Here is a 24,514-nt window from a genome sequence, read left to right as displayed (position 1 = left end):
CATTGCGAAAGCCTTGGGCAAGCATGGTCCACATGATATGGACGTGCCCACAGATATCCGACGGCACACACACCATAGACACATGGGAGGCTCTGATACTCAGCTCAGACCTAGAAGCCCAACGGAAAATCGTCAATCAAGCTCAGGCAGCCGCCAGGTTCCAAGGGATACTGGCCGACTCCTAGCAAGGGTTTTAAAAAAACCCATTGATTGATACTAAATAAAAGTTTTTTTCAACAGGCTGCGCGAACTCGGCGTCTGTGCTCCCCACTTCATGCGCGAATGCACGTGAACTGGCTAGGAGAAGAGCACGCCAGAGATCGCGCCACGAACGCTGGGCAGTGTGTTCTCAAGGTCGAGCTGGCCGACGCCGGGCGCTGCTCACGAGGCGCACGCTCACGTGCGCTTGGTATTTTTTCTCGGTATCTGTTTTTCTGATAACGTTGTGCGGCAGAACTGTGAAAGCTTAACAGCTTTGCTGTTAGAAAGCGGTACCCAGAGCGTTTCAATTCTCATGTTTGCGTGGACGTCTGCAGCAAGGAAGTTAGAAATGAAGTTCACGCAGTGTTAAGGGTGACAGTTGCTGAAAATTATTGCTAAATTATGCCGCTAAGATGAATCTACAACCGTGCAAAAGTTCGTATTATTATTTTATATATCAAGTTATTGAACAGTGATACCATAAAAAAATTTTGAGGCGTCTGCAGCAAGAAAGCTCAAAGTAAAATCCATGCAGTGGCGGCGGTGACATTTCTTGAATACCAGCTATTATTACGCTGCTAAAACGACTCCCTAACCGTCCGAAAGCTCATATATTTTTCTGACAGTTGGACCCCAGTGGAATCGTAAAAACGTAAGAATTCTCGTTCACTTCCGCACTAAGATACCCGTGCCTCCGATTGGAGTACAGCGGTCGTAAAGAAGACAGCTGCATTCAGCGTGTTCTGTATTCTTATGCACTTAACTCAAAGAAGAAGAAGAAAAAAAAAACATGTAGTGCCGCTAAAACGGCTGGATAACCATGTTGAGTTTCACTTATTTCTAAGTTATAGTTGTATCATAGTTCTTGTCCGCTGCGCGCCTTGTTCTAGGGAGTACAGTCCCGGAAAACACGCATGCATGTGGAAGTAGCGCTCCGGTGCGCTATCTCTAAAACAATGTAATACCGCATTTGAAAGATAATATTTCTGTAACCGTGTTTGGCTTCGAGTTTCTTATCGCTATTAATAATTCATATCCTGCCATATTTTCGAATACACAGCCTTTTGGTATCGCCGAAAATGGATGTGACGCGTTCTGATACCGTTATCTTGAAACGAACTCTGTGGCGAGTTTCTCCTTCGTTGCCGTCGACAAATGCTAATGGTTGTATTAAAAGGAATAATGTAGCGCCGCTCTGTCCGCAGCCGTTTTGGGTCACACGGAATTCGGAAAAGCTGATGTAAAAGGAGTTTCTACCACTTTGCTAAAACAGACTATTTATACAGTCAAACCCGTGTATAGCGAACTGCAATATGCACCGCGATTAGTTCGGTATATCCAATAGTTCGATATAGCCGAACCCGCCTATAACGAGCTTATTGTTACGAGTTCGCAATCCGCGGGAGCCCCCCGCCCCCTCCCCAACTCCGCCATCCGCGAATGCAGAAACGAACACAGTACAGTAGCCATTACCAGACCAAAATAATCCATTTATTGCAAGTAATAAAGCTACTTTCCGCCTGAACTGCCCACGTTGCAAAAAAAGCGGCGATTTTTGTTTTCTCTTTCGTTTTGGCGGCTTCAACTAGCATAGCATTCTCTACACGAAACATTGTTTGCACCAGTTCGAGTCCGCGTCCTCAAAAATCGAAGAAGCATTGGCGGAGCACACGGACTGCCGAAAGCGCTTCATTATAAGCGTCGGACGGATTTCACTGGCGCATCTTTGGGCACGTTGGCGAGCTCTTCTCACAGTTCAACGATGCTGCTGTCCTGGTCCGCACTCACTGACTGGGCGGGTTCCGTCGCGAGTCCCGCGCATCGGAAACAGTTCCTTCGCTTCGTGCGAGGCGCAATGTCTCAGTCGCGGCTCTTGCTCCGCGGTCGCCGCCAATCCACATCTCAATCACCGCTCCGAGATCATGCATTTCGGCGGCCATTCTAGGCGCCCAGAGTTCTATATATCGGATGTGAACTTCGTTATAAGAAATGTTTCCCATGTATTTCCGTAACTGAATTATTTTTGTTCGATATATAGCATAATTCGCTATATCCGGGTTCGTTATAGCCGGCTTTGACTGTAGTCTTTTCGTTGTTAGTCACCGTCTGTGATGGTGACCGCTTCCTGGTCACTTTTAACTATTAGTGTGTCATGTTAAGTAAGACAGTTTTCGCGACATTTAAAATAAATGCTTTCTGTGCATTTTATGACTCCGAGAAAATGTGAGCGGGGATCTTTTTTTCCTTGCGCCTATGAAGGAAAACACGAAAAAACATTTCTTCATATTTCTGTGTCGTATTTTTTTATTGCCAGCATCACGAAGAGACTTCTACTCCGTTATTTTAGTTGCGTCTGTGTTACAGATAGTTTGTAAGCCTTCGAAGAGTAAATTTGTGTTTTGGTTCCCGGAAAGCAGCAGAGCGAAAGCACGCGGCTAGTTGGACTAAGGAAGGCACCGTGAACTTGTTTAATAAACGTTTATTCCTCCTCTCTTGACTATACCGCGTAGGTACAGTGGGTTCTGTTGCCTGGTCTCAATTATCATCATCATGGAAACGCGTGTTAAATCAATGATTTTCCAGAAGAAAACATTTCGTTGCCTGCTTTGGTTCGCTTCATCTGCGCGTTTTTGTTGCTGTTTGTTACCTTTGAAATAGGTTACTCAACCACCCAATGATGAATGAAGGCTCGCGTTGACCCGTAGCTTCTTCAGTGTCGCGGTATCGCGGACAAACGCGACCGTGTCGCTAGCGGCTAAGTGCGAACCGCGCCTTCGACCGGTTACGAAGAACGCCTGTCCAAGGAGAGTAACATTTACCGATCACAGCTTCGGCCGCAGTAAATAGGTTGCGGCGATTTGCGTAATACAGCTTCCTCGTTTTTCGCGATGACCCTCTTATGGTGCAGATGGCCGGAGGCGGCGATGTTTCTTCCTTAATGAGCTTCGCGAGCAAGTAGGTCAAGTTACCGATGCCTCCCTGCATGGTGCCTGTCCGAAGAACAAGAATAAAAAGACGAGAGTAAAACTGACACAGATTAGGCGCAGGCTCGATGGAAGAAGGCGAGACCGCGTAGAGACTGTTCGCCCTCTTGTACGGCTGCCGTCACAACTGTCGTGGCCGCACTACGATCAACTAGGTTGAAGTTTGGCCAGTCAAAACAGGGGCGTCAGAGCGTCCGCATCTGCTTCCGGCCTGGGTGACGAAAGAAAGAAAAAAAAAATGCGTGTTAGCAAACACGCGGCTCGTTCTTTCCATTATTTACGGAACGGACACGCGCGTTTGTGTTGCTGCGTGCGTTCCGTTTTGTTTTCGTTTTTTTTTTTATTTGAATCTCTCGTGCGTTCAAACACGGCCGCGAAGTATATGCGTAACCCTGCAGAGAATACGGGGCAGTAAAGATCTGCCTTGACGCGCGGGAGTGTATAACATTACGAGCAGGTGCTTTGACTCTTTCTTCCGCGATGGGCGCATCGGCTGGGCGTTTCGCAGCTGTGCACGGTGTCGTAAGCTTCGATGCTTGGCAATTGAGTTGTGGCTAGGTCCATCCGGAATGGCATTGCAGGGAAGTTGCGTCTTTTGGTAAAGTAAACTGACGTGCAGTCTTTTTGTTCGGTGCTGTACTGATCGTAGACAGCCCACCGCTCCGTGCCCAGGAGGCTTTTTTTAACAAAAAAATGGCGCAAGGTTGGAGAAACAGCAGAGCTGGCGGTCCCTCTCCCATAGTCGAACATCCGGCTATGTTAAACCTCACATTTATTTCTGAGCTTGCCGCTCCATGATTTGCAGGCCCGAATCGTTTTGTCCGCATCCTGTCACATCTCTCCCAAAGTGGACCGCGCTGGCATGCTCGAGAACCCGCTGCAACCGGCTTCGGGCACTCGCCGTCTGTGCTCCCCACTTGAGGCGCGAACGCGCGTGAACTGGCGAGTAGGAGAGAAAAGCGCGCGAGAGATTACTCCACGAACGCTGGGCAGAGTGTTCTCGAAGGTCGAGTTGGCCGACGTCGGGCGCTCCTCACGTGGCGCACGGTCACGTGCGCTCGGTCTTTTTCTTTGTATTTTTTCTGGCAACGCTGTACGGCGGAACTACAAACTTAAACAGGTCTGCTGTTAAAAGGGGCTGCGGTTAAAAAGGTCTGCTGTGGAAAGTTTTTTGTGAGTGCTGGTGAAGACATTTCACACAGTCATGAAAAAGCAGCTGCTCATAAAGCTCTACGGCGCGTGAATGATGCCGGCACATTGTGTTTGTTGAAAACGTCCTCAGTGTGCGCAGAGTTCGCGTTCAAGTAGCCAGCCCGCTCTAATCCTTTGTGTTTACTCCCTTTCAGGAGCCATGAAGAGAAAACACAACTTCGTTTAATTTGAAAGAACTGGGATTCAGTATCTCACTCAGCTCCATTACAGCCACAAAAGATGTTTTTTAACGAAAAAAAAAAGCAAGAAGTATTTAAGAACTTTCAACTTTCAACTATTCAACTTTCGCGCCACAGTGACGTGTTATGAGCAAGAATGACGTCATACGGGCCAACAATGAAACATAATTTTCAGTGCGTTAACTGCACGTTAGCATTCAAGTGATGCGGTCGAATGGAACTAGAGGTCCCATTACAGACGTCCAGTCATGTGTCGTCGTGACAGGTCAGTTAGGCGGCCGCCAATCACACAAACAAGGTTCCATGACGTCATAGAAAAGTTGCGGTAAATTGGCTAGGGAGGGGGTCGCGACTGCTTCACACGTTTTCTTTAATATGTCCGTTATTTGTTCGAAGATTGCGATGATATTGGTATCATTGTTATCGGGACTAAGCAGTCTTTCTAATAAACCCAACTTAAATTTTGTCTTCATGGCTCCTTTAATACGGTGTTCAAGCAACGCATCCCGTTCTTCTTGAGTACGCCTCGAAGTCTGTTGTGCTGTCGCGCCGCTGATTGCCGGTCCGCCCGACAGCTGTTTCGTTGTCTTCGATTTCTGTTGAGATTCAATCTTTTTTTTTCTTGGTCTGTAAGCGCCAACGCTCTCGTCGTCGGGTGGGGTCCTGCCAGAGCCTCTGTTATTGCTGAAGGCAGTGCCACCTCGAAAGAATACCTACCTGGACACTGTTGTTGTAGGTTGGAATTCGAAAATCGTTGCGTGGGTGGACCGGGCGTCAGCCCAATCGAGCTTAGAAGCTGCCCGGAGGAAGCTAGAGGAAAAACAGCGCCGTGGTAATTATCCGGGAGGCATTGCGAAAGCGCCTCATCAAAACTATGCTCGGGTGTGCCAAAAGCGAGTGCTTGGGGTGTCCTGTTATCGACGACGCTACTACGTCTGGGGGGGAGGGCTAACAGTAGGACATTTGCATGCTCGTATACGACGTCCCCCGGACCCCTCGGAACAGAAAGCGAAAGGAGGCCATAAAACATTGGCGGATCCCACGCAGGGGTGGGAATCGACGTCACTCGGAAGCTTTCGTCGTGGCATACCCGGAGGAAAACCGGCGTGCGGCAGCGTGTTTAGAAATACGGGGCGTAAGGAGGAACGTATAAAGTTTTCAATCTCCCGGCGAAGACGCCACCAACTCCAACCCCAGAGAGAGAACATAATATTTTCGAGAAGTAGGGTTTCCTCATGATCTCTATCCCACCCTAGTGTTATTTAGTGACACTATCCCACCCAATACCCCCAGGACTGCTGTTTGTGCCTACCCAATGCCTGCTGACTAACCCGAGGCTTGAAGACTAGGAGAGTTTGGTCGCCAGGGCGCGTCTGCTGCTAGAGCACAATAGAGTTCCTGTATATGCTCCCTGCTCCCATAGGGAGCATATACAGGAACTCTAGAGCACAAGGATTCCTGGACTGGGGAATCCTCCCACGGGCGAACGGCCGTGACGTTTTTCTCTCTGCACAATGAAGGTTTTCATCATCATCCCAGGATCACTTTTTCCCTTCGAGTCACCAGTCCCCGGAAGATTATCCGGAATTTCAGTTGTGGGGGGGGGTCGAAACTCAAGGAGGTGTTAGGGGGTGTATAAATCCCTGGGCTGGGTGCTCATGGTTGTGGAATCTTTTTTGGGGGATGTCGAAAGCCATCGGGGGGAGTGTTGAGGGGGAAAGTTGTCTAAATCTCCGGCAACAGCAACAGGAGCAGCAGCAGCCCCCCTCTAAACCTGGCAGAAGAGCCGAAGAAAGCTTGGCTTTAATATCGAAACTAGTGTCACTAAACCTTATTTAGTGACGCTAATCGAAACCATGGTTTATAACCAAGTAACTCGTAAAATGTGTCGGTTATGTTCCTCCGCACCTGCTCGCCTGTGACGGGAGGTTAACGTCGCGCGGCGTGAAAGGTGTCCGCAATCGTAAGAACCGGACTGCCGACGCGAACCGAACCTCAAAAGCCGGCTGCTCTCCGTGGCCACGACCACGCGGCGGCCGTTACGTCCGGTGAGCGATGCGCTCGCCTACAGAATCGCGGCTCCGATCCAGCAGTACTGACGAAACGCGAGGCGCGGCCGGTGCGGCGGCCCTCGGGGGCATGCGAGGAGCGTGCGCGGAGGAGCCACCCCGCGAGGAGGGGGCCCGGCGTAGCCAGGCTGCGGGGGTGCCAAGGCCGCCGCCACCTCCTCTTCCACGTGGGTCGTGCGGTGGGCGCGCCGCGGCCGACGCTGGCGGCGATATTCCGGTCGCGAGCACCTGCGGAACGCGTGCAATCCGCATTGGGTGCGCTGTGTACGCACGCTCCTCTTGGTCATGGCTCCCCCCTCTCTCCGCCTCCTTAGCGTGACTCCAAATGACGCTACACTGTACGAACAGTAGTGGCGTGGGACGTCCGGGTGCGTGTTTACTTCTTAATTTACATTGTTCTCGCACTGGAATGGCCTTTCGTGGCCCTACGCATCTTTGCGCGGGCCTTTGGCCTTTCCAGCACAGCCCAGCCCTCCTGGGTTGAAATAAAGTATTATTTTGTCATCATAAGCGGAGAGTTTTCATTTTCCCAGTGGGGGGGGGGCTGACTTGCAGCCCATGATGATGATGGCGATGAAATGTACCCATCATCATGCATATACATACATACATACATACACACATACATACATAATGCATGCATACATACATACATACATAATGCATGCATACATACATGCATGCTTCTTGTGCGCTTGTCCTCCTGTGGTAAGAATGCGAAGGAACAAAAGGAAAGTAAGTAAGTAAGGTGTCCACGTCTGCACCAATTTAATGATGCAGTAAGCTTTTAGCCCCAATAAAATTTTAAGTGAAAAGGTGGACACAACTCTAAAGAACTGGTAATGGCACTGGTTATGGAATTTGGTGGAGTAGTGGGTGGAAGGGGATCAGCATTGCTGGGGGGGGGGGAAGGCAGAGTCCCCTGCGGGAAACACCGGAGGGGGCCCCCAAGCCCCCCGTAGTCACTGCCTATGGCTATAATTGTTGTTTCTTTTCTAGAACAGGGACTAGAAGGCTTTTTCATGGTGAGGCACCCAGCTGCACAAACTTCTGGTGGGAAATATTTCTTGCCTGTCAGGTGAACAGATGCGTACATTTAGGGGGTAGTTTTAAGTTCTGCAAGCTGCCTTGGGAGTGTGTAAGAATGCAGAAAATTTAGGAAGTGTACATGACGAGCCGTCCAGATTATTTGGAGCCCTCCCCCACCACTTACCCAGCAGCATCCAGATTATACCAATCGGATCTCGAATCTTGCAATAGAAAAAACGCCCAGTTTTGCCCATCAGATCGTTTAAATTAAAGAAAATATGCTGTCTTTTCACTTTTATCTTGTGGCATCTCTATAGTTGGTCATGTGCTTATTTATGGTAGTTTCAGTGCGTTGCAATCACAAAAGTTGCCGGCTCTTCACTAGTTACTCGTAGTTTTGGCTTGTGACGAAATGAGCACATCAGAGAAAAAGAAACTTCACAGATCCCTCCTCCTCCAGTTGTGGCATTCTTGTGAATTCGAGCATGACTGTGCTTACAGGCTGAGAAGAAAGGTGCCTACTTGAGCTCACACCTTCCATGACCTGTGTACATCCATGAATGGGGCTGTGTAGTCCCTCCCATTTCATATTTCAGAATGCTATACATGCCTGGACTGAGTAAACATCTTTCATTACATGCATCACAATCATACCCATAGAATATTGAAAAGCAGGAAGATTCTTGCAGCCTCCCCACCATGTCTGAGCCTCTTCAAAGGCTCAGGCAATGAAAGCATGTTTTTCTGGACTGCATTTCCATTCGATATTGATGACAATGACACTCTTGGTACGGGGAGAGCCCGCTCCTTGTGGAGTGGTGAGTAAGAGAGCCAGTCTGACCCCTGGGTGGTATGTGCAGGCCAAGCAGCGGGCGTCGGTGCTGTGGCTGGTGTCCAAGGCGCATGGGAACCGGGTGCCCGGGGAGCTGCGGGAGGTGTTCTACCGGGACCAGTCGGGGCAGGACCGGCTGCGGCCCCAGCTGGTGCAGGCGCTGGCCAGTGGCGAGCTGTACTGCCTGGCCCTGGCCAACATCTACGCCGACCCCAACTACCACAGCCTCAGCCACCAGGGCGTGGTGCAGGCGCTGCAGCGCAAGGGCGTCGAAGTGCAGCCGCCCCCCAACGAGCACTGCCCCCTCACCGAAACCGTGCTGGCGCAGACCGCCCCGCTGCGCATGGTGAGTTGTCGGGAGGCGCGGATGGGCATATCACAAGTGCCTTTTGAACAGTTCTTTTAATTTCTCATCAACGTAGTATTCATTGTGGGCGGGGCTGCACGCTTGGTCCACCGAGTGTCTGAATCGCAATAGTACGGTGCATTGTCTTGGTTAAGGAGCACTTGGGTACCAGTCTGGACTGTTTATATTTAAATGCTTCGTTTTTACTTTTAGGTAGTCTAACAATGTTGCACAGTACTCACCTGTTATTATTCTGCAAGTAGTCCAAGGCTGTGCCGAAAATACCGCAGTCTGATTTCATCTCCGATGGTTGTCTTTAAATGCGGAGCGCTCTTTGGCTGGGCGGTATTACTCGCTGTTGCCTGGCAAACATTTGTAGACAAGGATCCCTGTATCGCTACTGGAAAAGCCCTGCGAGTATGCTCCACATTATTACTAATGTTTGCTTCACTACCATAAAATTGCTTGTGCAGTGGTGCATCCTTTACGGGCAAGTTGGTGACAAGAGGCTAGAAATCGAGCCAACCAAACCATTGAAGTCAGGGTTGCTGGGCGCAGAATGTTTTGCATAAAAACAGTGGTCATCACCTTGCTAGCCAAAAAAATATTTGCTTTTCTTGGAGCCTTTTTCATCTGGTTTGACTGCTGCTTTGACTCGGGGGTGTACTCATCAATACGTTCCATCCACAGTCACAGATCAATGCAAAAACGGCTGTAGACCGTGGTTAAGCATCACGAGATGCGGTATGAAAATTCCCTTTCACATCTGCTTTTAACCCACTGTCAACAGTTGTGGCACCTAGTTGTGCATGCAACTTTTTTATCTGCTATACTTCGTGCAGGATTTTGCACTTTCTTTCAGTTCAGGTGCCTACAGCATTGGTGATTTCACACACTGTCATTGGCAGTCCTCCGAAACAATTTTGAGTTTGAGCATAAGACAGTGGTGTGGATCAGTGGTTCTCAGCCATGACTGCCCCGGGGACCCCTTTTGGGCTTGCTAAAGTGATGGGGGAGCCCACGATGGAGCATATGTTGTTTGGTGTCATAACGTCAAACAATTTCTACTTGCAGCTTACGTAGCCTACACACTTATTCGATGCCCGCCTTTTATGGTTGACGCTAATGACAATGCGCACCATGTTAAACAATCTGGTCTTGAATCTAAAATTCTTCTAAACACCTATATATTGCATCATCTGTGTATGCTTTTTTCCTTCTCATAGCTGGCTTGTTGTGCAAAAAGCAGTTGTTAAAATAGGTGCTACGCGGAGAAACTAAACGTACATGTAATGCGACAAAGCTACATTTTTTGCATTGCAAGAAAGTGCTGGCAAAATCGAGAAAAGGCTTTGAGTAAAAGCTTTGAGGTAGGCTTCGCGGACCCCTCAAATGCTCTCGTGGACCCCCATTTGAGAATCACTGGTGTGGATAATACTCACCTACACTAAACTAAAGATGGGTGCTTGCCAGCCCTAACATCACCAGAAAGGTTGTAGTGCCATCTTCATACCAAAAAGTCATACCAAAATCGACAGCTAGGATGAGGAAGTGAGTGACCAGAGATGCCTGATAACAAAGGAAGGACAGGCATGTGCAAAGCACGCCTGGTGAGCGAGTTTCGTGAACCTCGACCGGGCCGTCTGTGGCGAAAGATGGCGCCGCAAGCAGTTCTGCGCTAAGGTCCCTGAAATTACTAAGGTAGCGCCAACTGCTCCCTCCTTCTCCGCTGCCCTCCTCTTTTTTCTCTCCCCTCACCCGCGGCGCCGCGGTCCCTTTAACTTCGCGGCGGGGCCGCCATATTTGTTGGCTTCCTCAGAGCAGACGACCTCGCAACGCTTCGGGCCGCTCGCTGCAGTTTTTCGTGCAGTTTGCTCTTGTTTTCGCGCCGCAATCGCTCTTTGGTAGCATTAATAGTATCTCTAAAGCCCCGTTTTACCAACACGCATTAAGTGAGGCTGTTTTGTTGTATATTTTTGTCTAGAAGGGGATATTGGCGGGGTGGATGCCGCGGGCGCATACGGACAGCGCGGGGTTTGTTTACGTGTACGGCATGCTCAGGATAGTTCGTGAACGCGAAAGGATCGAACGTAGACGTTTCAAACTGCTCTGTTAGATAGTATTTCTAGAGCCCCGTATTACCAACGCGCCCTAAGTGAGGCTGTTTTGTTGCATATTTTTGTGTAGAAGGGGATATTTGCGGGAGGGATGCCGCTGGCGCATACGGACAGCGCGGTGTTTATTTACGTGTGCGGCATGCTCATGATAGTTCGTGAACGCGAAAGGATCGAACGTGGACGTTTAAAATTGCTCTGTTACAGTAATTCCGTTCTTGCATTTGCGTGATTAAGTTGTGGTCGTGCAAGCGCTGCACAGAGGGCTTGCGCATGGTTCGCGGTGACCTTGGTTCGTGGCAGTTCGAGCGCTGCGCTGGCTTTTTTGCGTTCGCATTTTTTCCGTTAGTTGTAGATCATTAGGCAGCGCTCAGTATGCGTCCCGGATTAGCTACTGAGATTCATGCCACCTTTATTCCGTGAACTTTCTGGTGCTTTGACGCTGTTGCAAAATATATGTCGCCTTCACGTCGTTATAGGCTGCTGTCAGGGTCAAAGTTCTCGCGTCTCCTCGTTGGCCTCGCCCATGACGGCTGTACTTTTGGCAGTGCGTCCGTGGCATAGCAATGTTCGTGCGATTGGCGTACACAATTACCTCGAGTAAGGCCCTGTCGGGCATATCTGGAAAAGGCTGGCACAAAGAACGCGCAGTTAAAGAATGCGCTCAGCTTACAATTAGCTGCAGTGCCCAGTTCTATAATAACTACCGTATTCCAAGGCCAGAAGCGCGCTAACAAGCGCAATTGCGAATCCTTTTTATGCTGTACAGCTAATATTGATTCATGTGTGGGCTTTGATAAATTACAGCTTGCTACAGCCGAGCTGGCCGTGACTGCACTGACCTTATTCGAGCAGCCGAAGGCACAACAAGTCCGCATCGCGAAGCTACATAAAGGGACGCCGACGCAACACTTGTTTGAAACAAGCAGCTGACTCTTCGGTTGTTATCGGTTGTTATACGCTGGCGGCTTCGATAAGGCCTGCTCTGAGGCAGCTGAGCCTAAAATGGCGAATTTAAATGGACAGTGGCGGCGAAGAGAAGAAAAAACAAACAACGCGGGGACGAGGTACTACGTCACTGGCCGTAGGCCAATGGCGCGCGGCGTTCGCCGGTGAAAAAGAAAATGGCAAAAAAACGAAGGAGGAAAGGAGCGCGGGCGAGGGAGAAAGGCGGCGAGATCTAAAGATGACGCTACCTTAGTAATTTCAGGGACCTTATTCTGCGCCGTTCCGCCACGCACTCCACATCCCACAAAATTTTGCCACCGACTGTACATACGTGCGAAATCATCCCACTCTACAATATTTGCGAGCCCTTCATCATTGCACGGGGCACTCAGCAGGGTGCAAAACGCTGGTGTGAAAATAAAAATAGAATGGTCGGTAGTTCTGTTGTGTCAAAGTTTGCATAGCAGACATTAATGACTTGTGTCTACCATCATTGCGTCTTCTGTGGCTAAAGTTAAGGATTATTGCAGAACGGCTATGGCAAGTGGTGACAGCTGAGCAAACCTTGACAAGAGTGCCCTGAAAGGTGTGCCACCGTGGCTGTGACAGAGCCTGAGTACCTGCTGCATTGCCTTACAGAGTGCTCACATGGCTGTCATCAATGGTATCATGGAGCTGTACATCAAGGAAGTGCTCATACCCATCAAAGTCTTCGAAGTCGTCAGGTGAGGTGTTCCTGGAAGAAAGCAAACGAGCACTGGGCCCCGGCTGCATTGTTTACTCTAAGGGGGGTTGGGGTGCCATTTTGTGACTGTGCTGCGGTTTTGCAGTGTTCATTTGTACCAAATCTTAATAACGAAAGCTTGTTGCTTCACGACATGTGCAAGCACAATAAGCGGCTTGCGAGAATTCAAACCGCATATTTGTACTCCTAGTTTCACTAACTGGTTAGTGCAAAATTAAGTTGGAGTGATGCACAGTGGCATTGACAGTGCATGGTAGAAAGTAGATCTGAAGTCGTCGTTCTTTCCTGCTAGTAGAAGCAGGCAGTATCAGTGCTGTGTGGGGTGCAGTGTCCTGGTGCATGTCCTCTTCATTGGTTGGTGCCAACTGTATCCTTGGCAATGCTGTACTGAACTGGTAAGACAGGACAGCCTTGTGCATAAAACTGAGTCACCGACTGTGGGAGCTTGGGTGGCCTACACTGCTTTTCGTACGCCTCGTGACAAACCGAAAGACCAGCCCCCACAATCACCGCTTGTTCTGTTTAAAATAGCGACTTGTGAATTCTATGTAGTGACAAAAGTAGACGCTCTTAAAGGTCCTAGTCTGTGCACTGATAAGCTGCAACAGAAAGTTACAGATTGAAAAACGCAAACACTGGGACACATGCGCCTCATCTTGGCAACAGTCCCAAAGGGCATGAGAAAGAAGCTAATTCCTCACGCGACGCAGGCTGTAGAGATGGGTTGACTTCAAGGCTTTAGTTGAAAACTTAACACAGTGTCATCCTTTAGGCAGCAGCTCCTTTATTTTTGTTTGATTTTTGTAAGCTGACTCAGTTTGCATTGGGGCTGTGTGTAGGCACTCAGTCTACTTACCTGCCTATGTTACGTCACTGGCTTGGTTGATGGAATGACCTCTACTTTACATGGCCGCCAAAGAGACTGCCTTCCAAGAGGGTCGTGCTTCGGGGAACCACATAATGCGCTTCCTACGTTTTCCTTTTTATGCATGGTGCAGGGCCTTGAGCAAAGTTTTTGCACATTCTGGAGAACTGGAAAGGTTTGCAAATAAGGAAGAGTAGGCTTCTGTCAGTTTGTATTGGTGACATTGAAAAAGAAAAAGAAAAGGTAGAGGCACTAGTGTAAGCCTATCGAATCTTAGCAGTCATTCAGGTTCAGACTAACTTGTAACTTATCATTGTTTTACAGCCAGTTTGCCCATACGCTGCTCACCACCTCCTAGAGACAAAGACAGCCATTCAGCTGTACTTTGTATAAGATACACCAAATACAGTTGGGTGACGTTGCCTATTATGAACTTTAGGGGACGTCGAGGGTCTAGGGCAGGATTTACAATAACAGTGGTGCTCTTTGAGTTACAGTCGAACTCGCTTTATAGTCTGAGGGTAGTCTGAGGAATGTACTATGTGAAAAAAAAGGCGTAGGATTGCTTCTTGGGCAGTCCACGGCGGGTCCAAGATGGGTCATCAAAGAGCTACGAGTACTGCAATGTTGCAAGGGATATTGTCGGTAAAAACTGAATGCACCGTAAAAGCTGAACACGTCGCCGCCGCAACCATGAACTCCTTCCCCTCCCCTCGCAGGCGCTTCTCGGCGGTGGGCTACCCGGAGGAGGTGCCGGTGGACGCGGAGGACGCTGCGCTGCTGTGGGTGAACAAGTGCTCGGTGAAGATGCGCCACCGGGTGGAGGACGAGCTGGGGCCGGGCCCCCACCAGCCCGTGGGAGGCCCGCCCATGGCCCAGGAGCTGGGGGACCTGAGCGACGGCTGCGCGCTGGCCGCCCTGCTGAGCTTCTACTGCCCGCAGCACCTGCCCTGGCAGGACCTGTGCCTGCCCGGCGAGAGCCTGGCCGACTCCCTGTACAACCTGCAGCTGGCGCAGCGCTTCTGCGAGGCCCACCTGCCCCACGACGTCTTCTTCCTCACCACGGAGGACGTGCTGTTCGGCCACCCCTCGGTGCGCCAGAACCTGCTCGCCCTGCTCGCCGATCTCATGTTCATCTTCGAGATCCGGCCGGCCAAGTGCGTCCGCCGGCCCGGACTGCGCCACGACCCGCCCAGCACCGAGCACTCCCTGCAAGGTGCCGCCCCTGTGTCCGCGCTGCTGTTCGCCACTTCACTGGCTGTCTCTGGCCGATTGGCTTGAAGTAGCATGGATCAGTTCACTGCCGCCCCTTCATACTTGAAACCTGTTCCCTACTGCGCTCGTAATGCATTGATCCTGCTAAGTACAGTGTAGACCGCCTATAGCGTATGTCGCGAGAGCCACAAAAATCTACTGTGTAAAGAAGTATGCGCAAGTCTAACCACATCGCAACCTGCCCCTCAAGTAATTCTTTACTATCACTAAAATGCGTGGCACCTAAAACAAAGAAACGGCCTTATTGCGTTTTTTTTTTTTTTCCCCCACATCAGCCGCTGCTGCAGGGTCTTACAAACCGCAAGCGCAGTCTTACAAATGGCTCAGCTTTAATCTCGTTTCTGTTCGTGTTTTGAAAGAGCGCGACTGCATTGGTTAGCGTCTATGAACGAATGCTGCAAGACAACGTACTAAAAACAACTGTTTTTTTTTTCCCCCCTTACGTCTCGTGTCTTGTACCATTAACGAATGTCATTTTGTTTTCATGTGCGTGGCCTGCAGTTTATGTGGCCAGAATATCTTGCGAATGCATAATTGCCGTGCGAAGTTGTGGCTAATACAACAGTCTAAGGTTACTGACTAATTGACGCCTTGATGTGCCTACAAAATGTTCAGTACATGCATTGTCTTCAGGATTTTGGCGTTTGGCATGAAACGCTTGTAATGCGAAACTTGCTGAGTGCACAACTGTTTCCTGCCAAGCAAAATACCTCACTGCCGGCAAAAGCGTCAGGGCCGCTAATGTCACTGCACACCGAAAGAGCAATATTTTACCCAGCATGCTTCAAGCAATGCTAGTAGCACATGTGGCTGCAAGTTACACTTTTATGTCTGAGATTTTTAAGAATTCGTGTGTGTTTTTGCTTGTTATGAGTGAATTTTCGTTCCTATTTTTGCATGGTTAAGTTAAGGGGGCAGACTGGTCTTAGAGCTATATTTTTTATTTATCAACCAATTTTAATGAAACTGCACTGCGTTATAGAGTTTTTTGTGCTGATTTCAAATCTCCTATTAGATTTTTTGTAAGCTGATTATATTTCGAGTTAATTAATGATTAATTGCCATTATTTTGGGACACAGTTACAAAATAACCACTCCATGCAGAATGGCAATTATCATGTGGCTAGGCAGACAAATGACTAAAGAATACAACATAGGAAGAACTTTTTTGATTTAGCTATTTTTGGTCGTTTTACAACACAGGGAACTTCGCTTCTCCCGTGCTCTGCCAGAAATGGCTCGCAGGTGGTGCCAATTGAACACAATAATAATTTTCCAAAGCCTCCATTTAAAAAATTTGTTTCCTATATTGTATTCTCCACACATTTTGGTATCAGAAGCAAAAAAAATTAAAGTTGTACCTGCTCTGGGTGCCAAGATATCCGAGGATGAAATGCTAGCTTTGCATTGCAAGAAAAGTGTCGTTTCACCATCGAATTCTGCGCTAACTGAGCTGTAGAGTGCACTTTAAAATGCTATTATAATATAATAACAACAAAATATGATGCCTTTTGATGAGGAAATTTACAGACTGTTAGAAAAATGGCCGTGGAGGCCAAAAATTCCATTTTTGAGAAAACGCTTTTTTTTACCGTTTTTCGGCCCCAAAGACCCAACTGCCCCCTTAAAGAGACCACTTGTTAAGCTTAAGTTGTGTGCCATTTAAAGGTCTGCTTAAAGTACTACATTTTGATATACAGTCGATCCCGCATATATCGAACCCAGATATATCGAATTATTGCATTTATCGAACAGTCCAAACATCCTCTTGGAAATCCTATGCAAAAGAAAATATTTTATATATCGAATTATCGATATATCGAACTATTTTGCGATTCCCTTGGAGTTCGATATACCCAGGATCGACTGTATAACAATGTACCGTATTTACACGATCGTAGGTCGACCCCCCCCCCCCCTTTTTTTTTCCCAAGTTTGACAATCCAATGTTGGGGGGTCGACTTAGAATCGAACTTCCTCCAACTTCCTCCTCTGGCTGTGCGCAAGGGAGGCAGCAAAGTGATGTGTGCTTACTGTGCGCAGCCGCCAGGCATCACGGGGAGTCTCTGCGCAAGGCACGCGCCCTCCAGAACTCATGCAGCCACATTCCAGACCTGTGCCCACCCGAAGACCACAGGTGAGGAGGCGTTGCCCGTTTAGAGGAGGAGGGGGAGGAAGGTACCAGAGTATTGAGTGTGCACTTTGTTACCTCTTCCCTTCCCCCTTTCCACCTGCAGCCAGGCCAAGCACAACGGGGCTTGGCCGGAAGGGAAGAGGAGACCCAGCCAAGGTGAGCATGGCAGCGTTGCTCACAGCTCGACCTCGCACTGGCTAAGCATTTCCATCATCATTTAGGCAGTCATATCTTATCAAACGCCGTGTGCGTTACAAAGGACTGGTGTACAGGAGGAGGACTGAAATGGGACCGCCTGATTTACTGGTGCAATGCTGGCGAGGGCAAATGCAAGGTGTAAGATGAGAGCTGGGCCAAGGAGTTAAGGAATGAACAAGAGAACATTGGTTGCCTTTCATGGCAACTCCATATTGTGCTGAAATGACTTAATTTGGTTTGGGGTGCGACCTGAGAAGTACAGTAGCCGACCGTTTTTTCGGACTCCAAAAATTCGGACTTGCTGGATATTTTGGACTTTCCTGAAGAACCGCCATTTGGCGCATAGGAGTAATGACCCACGAATTTTTTGGGCTGCTCTTTTATTCTGGCTATTTTTCATTCCCCTCCAGGTCCGCAGAAGCAATCGGCTACTGTACCTGTCTTGTAATGTCTGATGTTCACCTATGCACTGGTTAAAAAGTTTTTGTTTGTTCAGGCACAATTTGTATACACCAAACATGCTGGCTTTTTACTACAGACTTGCCTGCTGACTGAATGTGTGTTATCATAGCTGTTAGCACTGAATTTGCATGGGAATGTTGCAAGGGAAGGGCCACTTTTGTACTCTTCTCTCATAAAAAAGAAAAGTGAAATGTGTGTAAATCAGTCAGAAAACTCAAAACATTTATAACTCTCTTCAATGCCCTGTTGCCTTATGCTATGAAACTTCTGCAAAGGGCATTTTCCGCGTAACACCCAGAAGCACTGCTACTAAATGTTAAGGGTATTGTCCTGCAGTTTGAAGGACAAGTAGCTTTCACTGTTTGCTCTGACCACAGGCTACGTTTATTAGTGCATGAGCTCTACCTGTGCGACTTGCAAGAAACCCTTTCTGTTGTGTGAGGCCAACTTGAGTGAAACAGTGCCAAGCCAGCAGCAAGGAAGAAGAGCATGCACATCTTTCCTACTGGCACAAAACATCCCTGGTGCTTCGCTATGCTGGGCTGTGCCATCCTCATACCGCTGTCCCTCTCCTCGGTAGCACCTGTGGTTAAACCAGTTTATTCCGGTTAGGTTGGCGTTAGAGATGGGAAGGGGTTTATCGCGAACACTCTAGGTGTGCCACTTGCCAAGTGCTTCTGCTAAAACATGGGGAACATTCAGGACGCTGCCATCTTAGCCCCGGACAGCTCCCTGTATAGGTGTGGGAACTGTGATTATGTGCTGAATCGACCATAACTAAGTGGCACTCCCCATGCTGGAACACTGCCACTACTAGCAGTCACTGCATGAAACAGTGGTAAATTTTTCTTAGGTTTCAGTAGACCTGGATTGGTTTTCTTTTGCCATGATTTGTCACTGTAAATACCCGAATGTTCACTGTAACCCCTTGCTCGGAGCACTTGGATATGTGTAGGCCACTCCCAATCCGAAGGGAGAAGTTGCTCCCCATCCGAACGCTTACTTGGTTTCAGAGCAGCAGGGGACCGTGGCACTGCAACACGGCCATTACCGCCCTCCGCACCAGTAGGGCAAAGTGCGCCACTTTCAAACAGGTGCAATCGCGTTATGAGCAGCCGAGTGGGCGTCCTACAGATGTTTAGGCTTACCGCCATGGGAGATATTTGATGGCCGCTTTCATAATGGGCCCAAATTACGATTTGTACTGCCATTTTGAGCCACATTATCGGTTACTTTCGCGCATGTGGAGCTTTATTTTCGTCTTGAAGGTCATTTGGGAGAGCAATAACAAGTGGTATCTCGAGCTACCTGCACCGCTTTTTGGCAGCCGCCTTGTTGCCACCGCTGGCGACGTGCGGGTGGCATCTACGGCTGCGTCAGTACATCCATAGCAAGCGCTTCGCGTGAAAAGCAAAAATGCCACTCCTGACTAATCACTTAGATGATGAACAACTTGCCAGGCCTCGGTCACGTGACCCCTCGCCTCCAGATCTCGACGGTGCTCCCACTTCGGAGTAGCAGTCGGAGGCGCTCCGAGTCAGAGGATGATGCTTTGAGACGACCACCCAAACGTACTTCGAGCACTCAACTTCAACCGCCCTGACACGGAGAACGTTTTTAGAGTGCTCGAGAGTGCTCTAAAGCAACCACCCGAATACGGCATTATTAAGGCCAATTTTACTGAGCTTTACTGAATCCCCCCTTTTCTGTGCCCCTCCAGGTTCGGTGGCCAACAGTCGTGTGCTACGCTCTGTTGGTCGGGACGACGAGGACTCGGATCAGCTAAGCTCATCACCCCGGTATGTTTCACCACCTTTGCCAGTGTGCTGGCTGCTTCAGTTTACAGAAACGACGTTCAGCTTGGTGCATAATTAGACTCTGAACATGATCACCCCAAAACCTCAGAATCTAATAGACCACATTGTCATAAGCTCAAGAACATTCGGATGGGGATAATTTGGTGGCATGAGCTTGTGCAGAATCGTGATTCTTAATCCTATAATAGTACTTATTGAGAATTCGTGACATGCGAAATGTTGGTAATTTGGTGGAGAAGCAAGTCACATTATTGCGACGGGACGTTCAGCGCTCTTTATTTTCGGCAGCTTGTGCCATCTGCAAGGTGGCTTTCAAAGCTTGCACTCTTTCCTAAGTTGTGCGCGTGGTGTGTGCCGAGGCTACCTTGGCTTTTAGCGAACAATTACATGTAATGAATGTCAGTTAACGCTGGAAAAATGTCGCCAATAGTTCTGTTATTAAGCAGAACAGTCAAACCCAATTGTAATGAAATTGCACCAGGCGCAAGAATTTATTCATTATACTTGACAGTCATTAGGAGGGCTGAATTACTGGATATAGAATGAGAGATGAGGCCAGAACGTAGCAGGCACTTACCGTTCACAATATAATAAAACTAAGAGCACTGTTTTTTTTTTTTTAAATCTGTACTACACTACACCGTAAAGTTCCGAAAGAGCGCTTACCCAAACCACAGAGATATCAAGTGAAGATACAGGACGGGCAAACTTTCAAGTGAGGTGCGAAAAACTACAAAAAAGTGGCCACACCACCAACCAAAACTACAAAGATGTCAAGTAAAAAATATGACCTCATGCCGTAGGGCAACCTTTCGCAAAAAAAAAAACAAGTAAAAATATGAGATGGGCGAACTTTTGGGTCAAGTGTGGAATGAAAAAATAGCTAAGTGATTGCATCTACCGTATAAACCGGAATATAGGTCGAGTTTTTTTCCCAAAAAATCCGCACAAAAGTCACCCCTCGTCTTATATAGCGGTCATTGGCAGAATGTAAATCGTTGTCTGGCAACAATGTGCAAGCGTAGTCCGTCGCCAATCGCCATTCGTGTCGGACTGCTGTCTCGCACTATCAGGCCTTTATTTGATTTCGCTTTTCTCTAGTTTTTCGTCTTTTACTCGTCTATTACGCGTGCGTGCGTACATTTCTGTACGTCTCTGTTCCGAGATGAGTGGCGGCAGTCGACGCCAGTTCACCGCGGCGTTTAAGCTGACGGCGATTGAGTCACCGAACAGAATGGGAATATGGCGGCGTAATGCCAGTTAGGCGTTTCAGAGAAAAGTGTGCGGTACTGGCGGAGCCAGAAAGTTAAGCTGTGCGCGTGCAACCCCCGAAACCGATCGTTCTGTGGACGTCAAGCGGTGCACTCTGAGTTGGAGAACAAAGTGGCGGACTTCGTCCGGGAATTTCGCTCACGATCGCTCCAGAGGCCATGCGCGGACTGGCTCCGCGAACTGTACAATGAGTGGATAGCCGGCGACAACAAAAAGACCTATACGGGCCGGTTGCGACCGTGTCAAGCTGGGTGTCCTTCTCTGGGCAGTCGCTGCCCGACGACATGGTTACACGAGCGTTCAGGAAGTGCTCTATCAGCAACGCGCCTGATGGCATGAAAGATGACAGTGCGAAGCAGTCATCCTCGGACGACTCTGAAAGCTCGGACGAGTGACTTCGGCAGGCATAGTGAGTGGCAGTGACAGACGGGCGTCGAAAATAAATATAGACATTGTGAGTGCGCTTCTGTGCCAAATTATTTTTTTTTTGTCAACTTTTCCCACCTCAAGGTAGGGGGTCGACCTATATACAGGGTCGACCTATAATCCGGTTTATACGGTACACATGAATAGATGATTCGCATTTATTTTGTTCACTCATTGTCACTAAAGGCATCAAATGATGTGTCACTATCAGAGTCGAACAAGAGCTGCAGTGCTTCTTCAACCTAGCTGTCCAGAGCTTCGGGTCGCCTCTCCTTTTCCGTGCTCACAGAGGCCATGGCCGCTGGTTGAACTCGCCGTCTTCAGAACCGTCGAGGCTTGTCGAGACGCTATTCTTCCCATCTACTACCCCTTCCTCCTACTCTTGTTAGTCAAACCAGGCAGATTGTGTCTCTTTTGAACAATGACGGAAATTAACACGATAATTTCCGTCATTTGAAGTTAATTCTCAGTGCGTCAAGCGCAGTTTGACCTCACGGGGACTTATTAACCGTATGAAATGTGGCATATTATCCGCAAACAACATGAGCGTGGTGGTGTATGACGTATGCGACCGAAGCGTAAACAGCAGCTTGTTTCCCCGGTCAAAAATGTGGACTACGACGATCGCCAACTTCAGTTTCTAGATTACCCTTGTTTGCAAGAAATGCATAAAGCAGGAGATCGTGAAGCGTTTACTACTCGCAGAAGCACACGCACCCGCCATGCCTGCCCGCACGGCCGACGGTGCGGCTCAAACCGACGCAGATCACGGCAGCAACAAATAACTTGTCGCCGCTCTGTAAAATCACACAAGTCGTGGAAAAGAAGCTCCAGATTGGTGAAAGTGGGTGTTAGTGGGATGAAAAATTGTGTTAGGTAGTGTCATCAGCTATGGTTTTCAAAGTGATGCTCAAATATCTGCCGCGATTTACGCCGACCGGCCGCGGAGGTCGGTCCCAGCGGCGCAAGCCGAACGCGCGGTGTGGTGAGTGGCCGCCGAAGGGTGGCGCGATATCTACGCGCAAGTATCGGCCGAGGCTGTGGCAGGCATCTTGATCATACGAGAAGGGGGTTGATAGTGCGGTGAAAAGTTGTGTTAGGGACTGTCATTCGCAACTGTAACGATAGCGGCGATGAAATATCTGCCGCGACGCTAAGCCTAAAGTTCTCTACATTCGATTACGTGCATCCGAAGCCGGCTGCGAGCTGTTGAAGAAGACCCTCCCGTTGCGCGTGCGTGTGTTGCGTTTGGGTTTCCCTAACTTCTTTGGGGCCCCCAACGCTTGTTCTCCTATTTGAAAACTCCCCATTACCCGAAATCATTGCCGACGTGTTTCGCCTCGTACACAGCCTCGCCTTCTGTGAGCAGTCATGAGTTTCGAAATTGATGCTTGAGAAAGGCCGGCTCACTGTAAACAGACAAAAGTTCACGTTGCAATTATAAATTCCCACGCCAAGGTCCTAATGAAAACTAAATATAGCCTTGTCTAAACCCGCTCGAAGGCTTTAGAAACTTGCGTTCATACCCTTTATACATTGTGGACAAGTTGTCGCGAAAAGTAAACAATCAGCCGTGCAGAGTACAGGCTACGGCAGTGATCATTAATCAAATCCGGGCATAAGTAAAAAAACATTGTTGGGGAAATAGGCACTTATTAAGCGAAACTGCAGACCATAACAACACTTTTAAGCATGTGCGGCGAAGCAATCCGATCACCGTTCTCGTGTAGTCATTCATTTACCAGACAATGCGAGCAGTACGCGGTGTTTCTGTGTGCAAGGTGTTGTGCAAGGTGCTTTCTGTAAGGTGTTTCCTTGCACACAAAGTCTCATACATGTCCCGTCACAAGTAGTTCATAATGAATTTACAGCGCCCTTTTCTCGGCGTCAGTTGCATCGTCCTTGGCGTTAGCTGGCTGCCTACGAGCTGTGAGTCGCAATGGTAGCAAATAAACGCGGCGGTGTCGCCGGGAATAAGCAAGTCGCTGACTGCTTGCCCGGATTATTCGTTCTGCAGACAACTTTTTTGGGTAATTTGCATGAAATCCACAAGGAGGGGGGAGACGGTGGCCACAACAAAAAAGCACGCTTCCACATACGCACAGGAAATGTGTTGTAGCAGACGACAACACGACCCGGCGTCCAACAAGTGGCGTCACTCGTAGGTGGCGCCACAGTATGTCTTCGAGGCCAATAGCCGAAGTAAGCAGTATCCGAACGGGGGGGTATATGAGCGCAAAAGTGGGTGCTATGACCGGTATTCTATAGAGACTTTGTTCTTTCTACACGCCTGCAGTACCTCCGCAGAGCGTTCACGCGAAGGGAAAGATCACCTAAAGACCGTTTCCAAAGCTTAGCACCGGTACCTGGAAAAGGCCTAGGGCATGCAGTCAAGTGTGGGAAGATGCATGATAAGCTGAGCAGATTAAGCAACATAACTAGGGTAATATAAATATTAACCGGTTACAGAAACCTGTCGTGGCCATTTGAATTAGCGAGGCTCTTTTAAATCCCTTCGTGATGAGGCAGAATTCCCCGAAACCGTTTGTCGCACAAATCGGATCGCTGCCTGGCGTTCCCCTAAGGCAGCTGCCACGGTTTTTATGATTTTAGTTTGGTTGTTTTAACAGCTGATATAAAATAATCTGATGCACAGCTGTGAAATTGAAAGTTATACCAGCTGGACTTCCCACGGTCACCGGCAGATTGCTCACAATTTATGGGGAACTAACCTCTCTACTTGAGGCATTTCTTACCTTGTTCACCGGGCGGAACGGAAACGATGCATGCGTGGGAATAATAAATATTGAACTTCTCTGAACTTGAGTTCTTTATTACATAAAAAAAAAAACTGTGACGAGGGCAGACTCGACTCCGGGTGGGCCACTTTGCGTTTTCGATAGCGCTGTTGCTCGATCTGAGGAGTCACGTTTATCGGCAGTGGCATTGTTCTTGACGGTCGAACGGACCGTCTGCTTAGACAGGCCTGTACTTCTGGCAGTGTAGGCCTGTTTATGCCCATGTTCGACAGCGTTAATTATGCTAAATTTATCCGACAGTGATATCGGCTACGCTGCCTCTCATGCCGCTGGTCGCACAAAAACAAAAAAAAACAAGGCCACTGGCACTGGTTTGGCTTGGCTGTGCCAATGACCTGGCTGCCAACAATGTTGCCAGACATAAGTTTTCTTGCCAAACTAAACAAAGAAAAAGCATATCGGGTGCCGGCCCCACAGAAGCCCGCTATAAACATTTCGTCTAAACAATTTTCGCCTAAAATTTAGTCTGTTGTAGCCGATAGTCTGGTCTAGCCGGGTCCGTTATGAGCGGAGTTTGATTTTGATTGTAGGGTTTATGCGCCGACGCAACGCAGGCGATGAGGCGCGCCGTAGTGGAGGGCTCCAGA

General features: G+C 48.7%; 1 protein-coding gene across 1 annotated transcript in view; it reads left to right on the top strand.

The window, feature by feature from the left end:
• Patronin (calmodulin-regulated spectrin-associated protein patronin) overlaps positions 1–24,514 on the top strand; it is a 48,990-nt gene that overhangs the window by 9,479 nt on the left and 14,997 nt on the right. The window contains exons 2-7 of the mRNA XM_077682650.1: positions 8,535–8,852; positions 12,554–12,639; positions 14,244–14,740; positions 16,843–16,936; positions 17,037–17,089; positions 19,314–19,392. Coding sequence (XP_077538776.1) covers positions 8,535–8,852; positions 12,554–12,639; positions 14,244–14,740; positions 16,843–16,936; positions 17,037–17,089; positions 19,314–19,392 — 1,127 coding nt within the window. The remainder of the gene's footprint in view (positions 1–8,534; positions 8,853–12,553; positions 12,640–14,243; positions 14,741–16,842; positions 16,937–17,036; positions 17,090–19,313; positions 19,393–24,514) is intronic.

Source organism: Haemaphysalis longicornis, unplaced genomic scaffold (genome assembly GCF_048455015.1).
Source record: "Haemaphysalis longicornis isolate Haplotype H1 unplaced genomic scaffold, Haemaphysalis longicornis Haplotype H1 scaffold_9, whole genome shotgun sequence".
Taxonomy (NCBI): domain Eukaryota; kingdom Metazoa; phylum Arthropoda; class Arachnida; order Ixodida; family Ixodidae; genus Haemaphysalis; species Haemaphysalis longicornis.
This window is presented reverse-complemented; position numbering and strand designations above follow the sequence as displayed.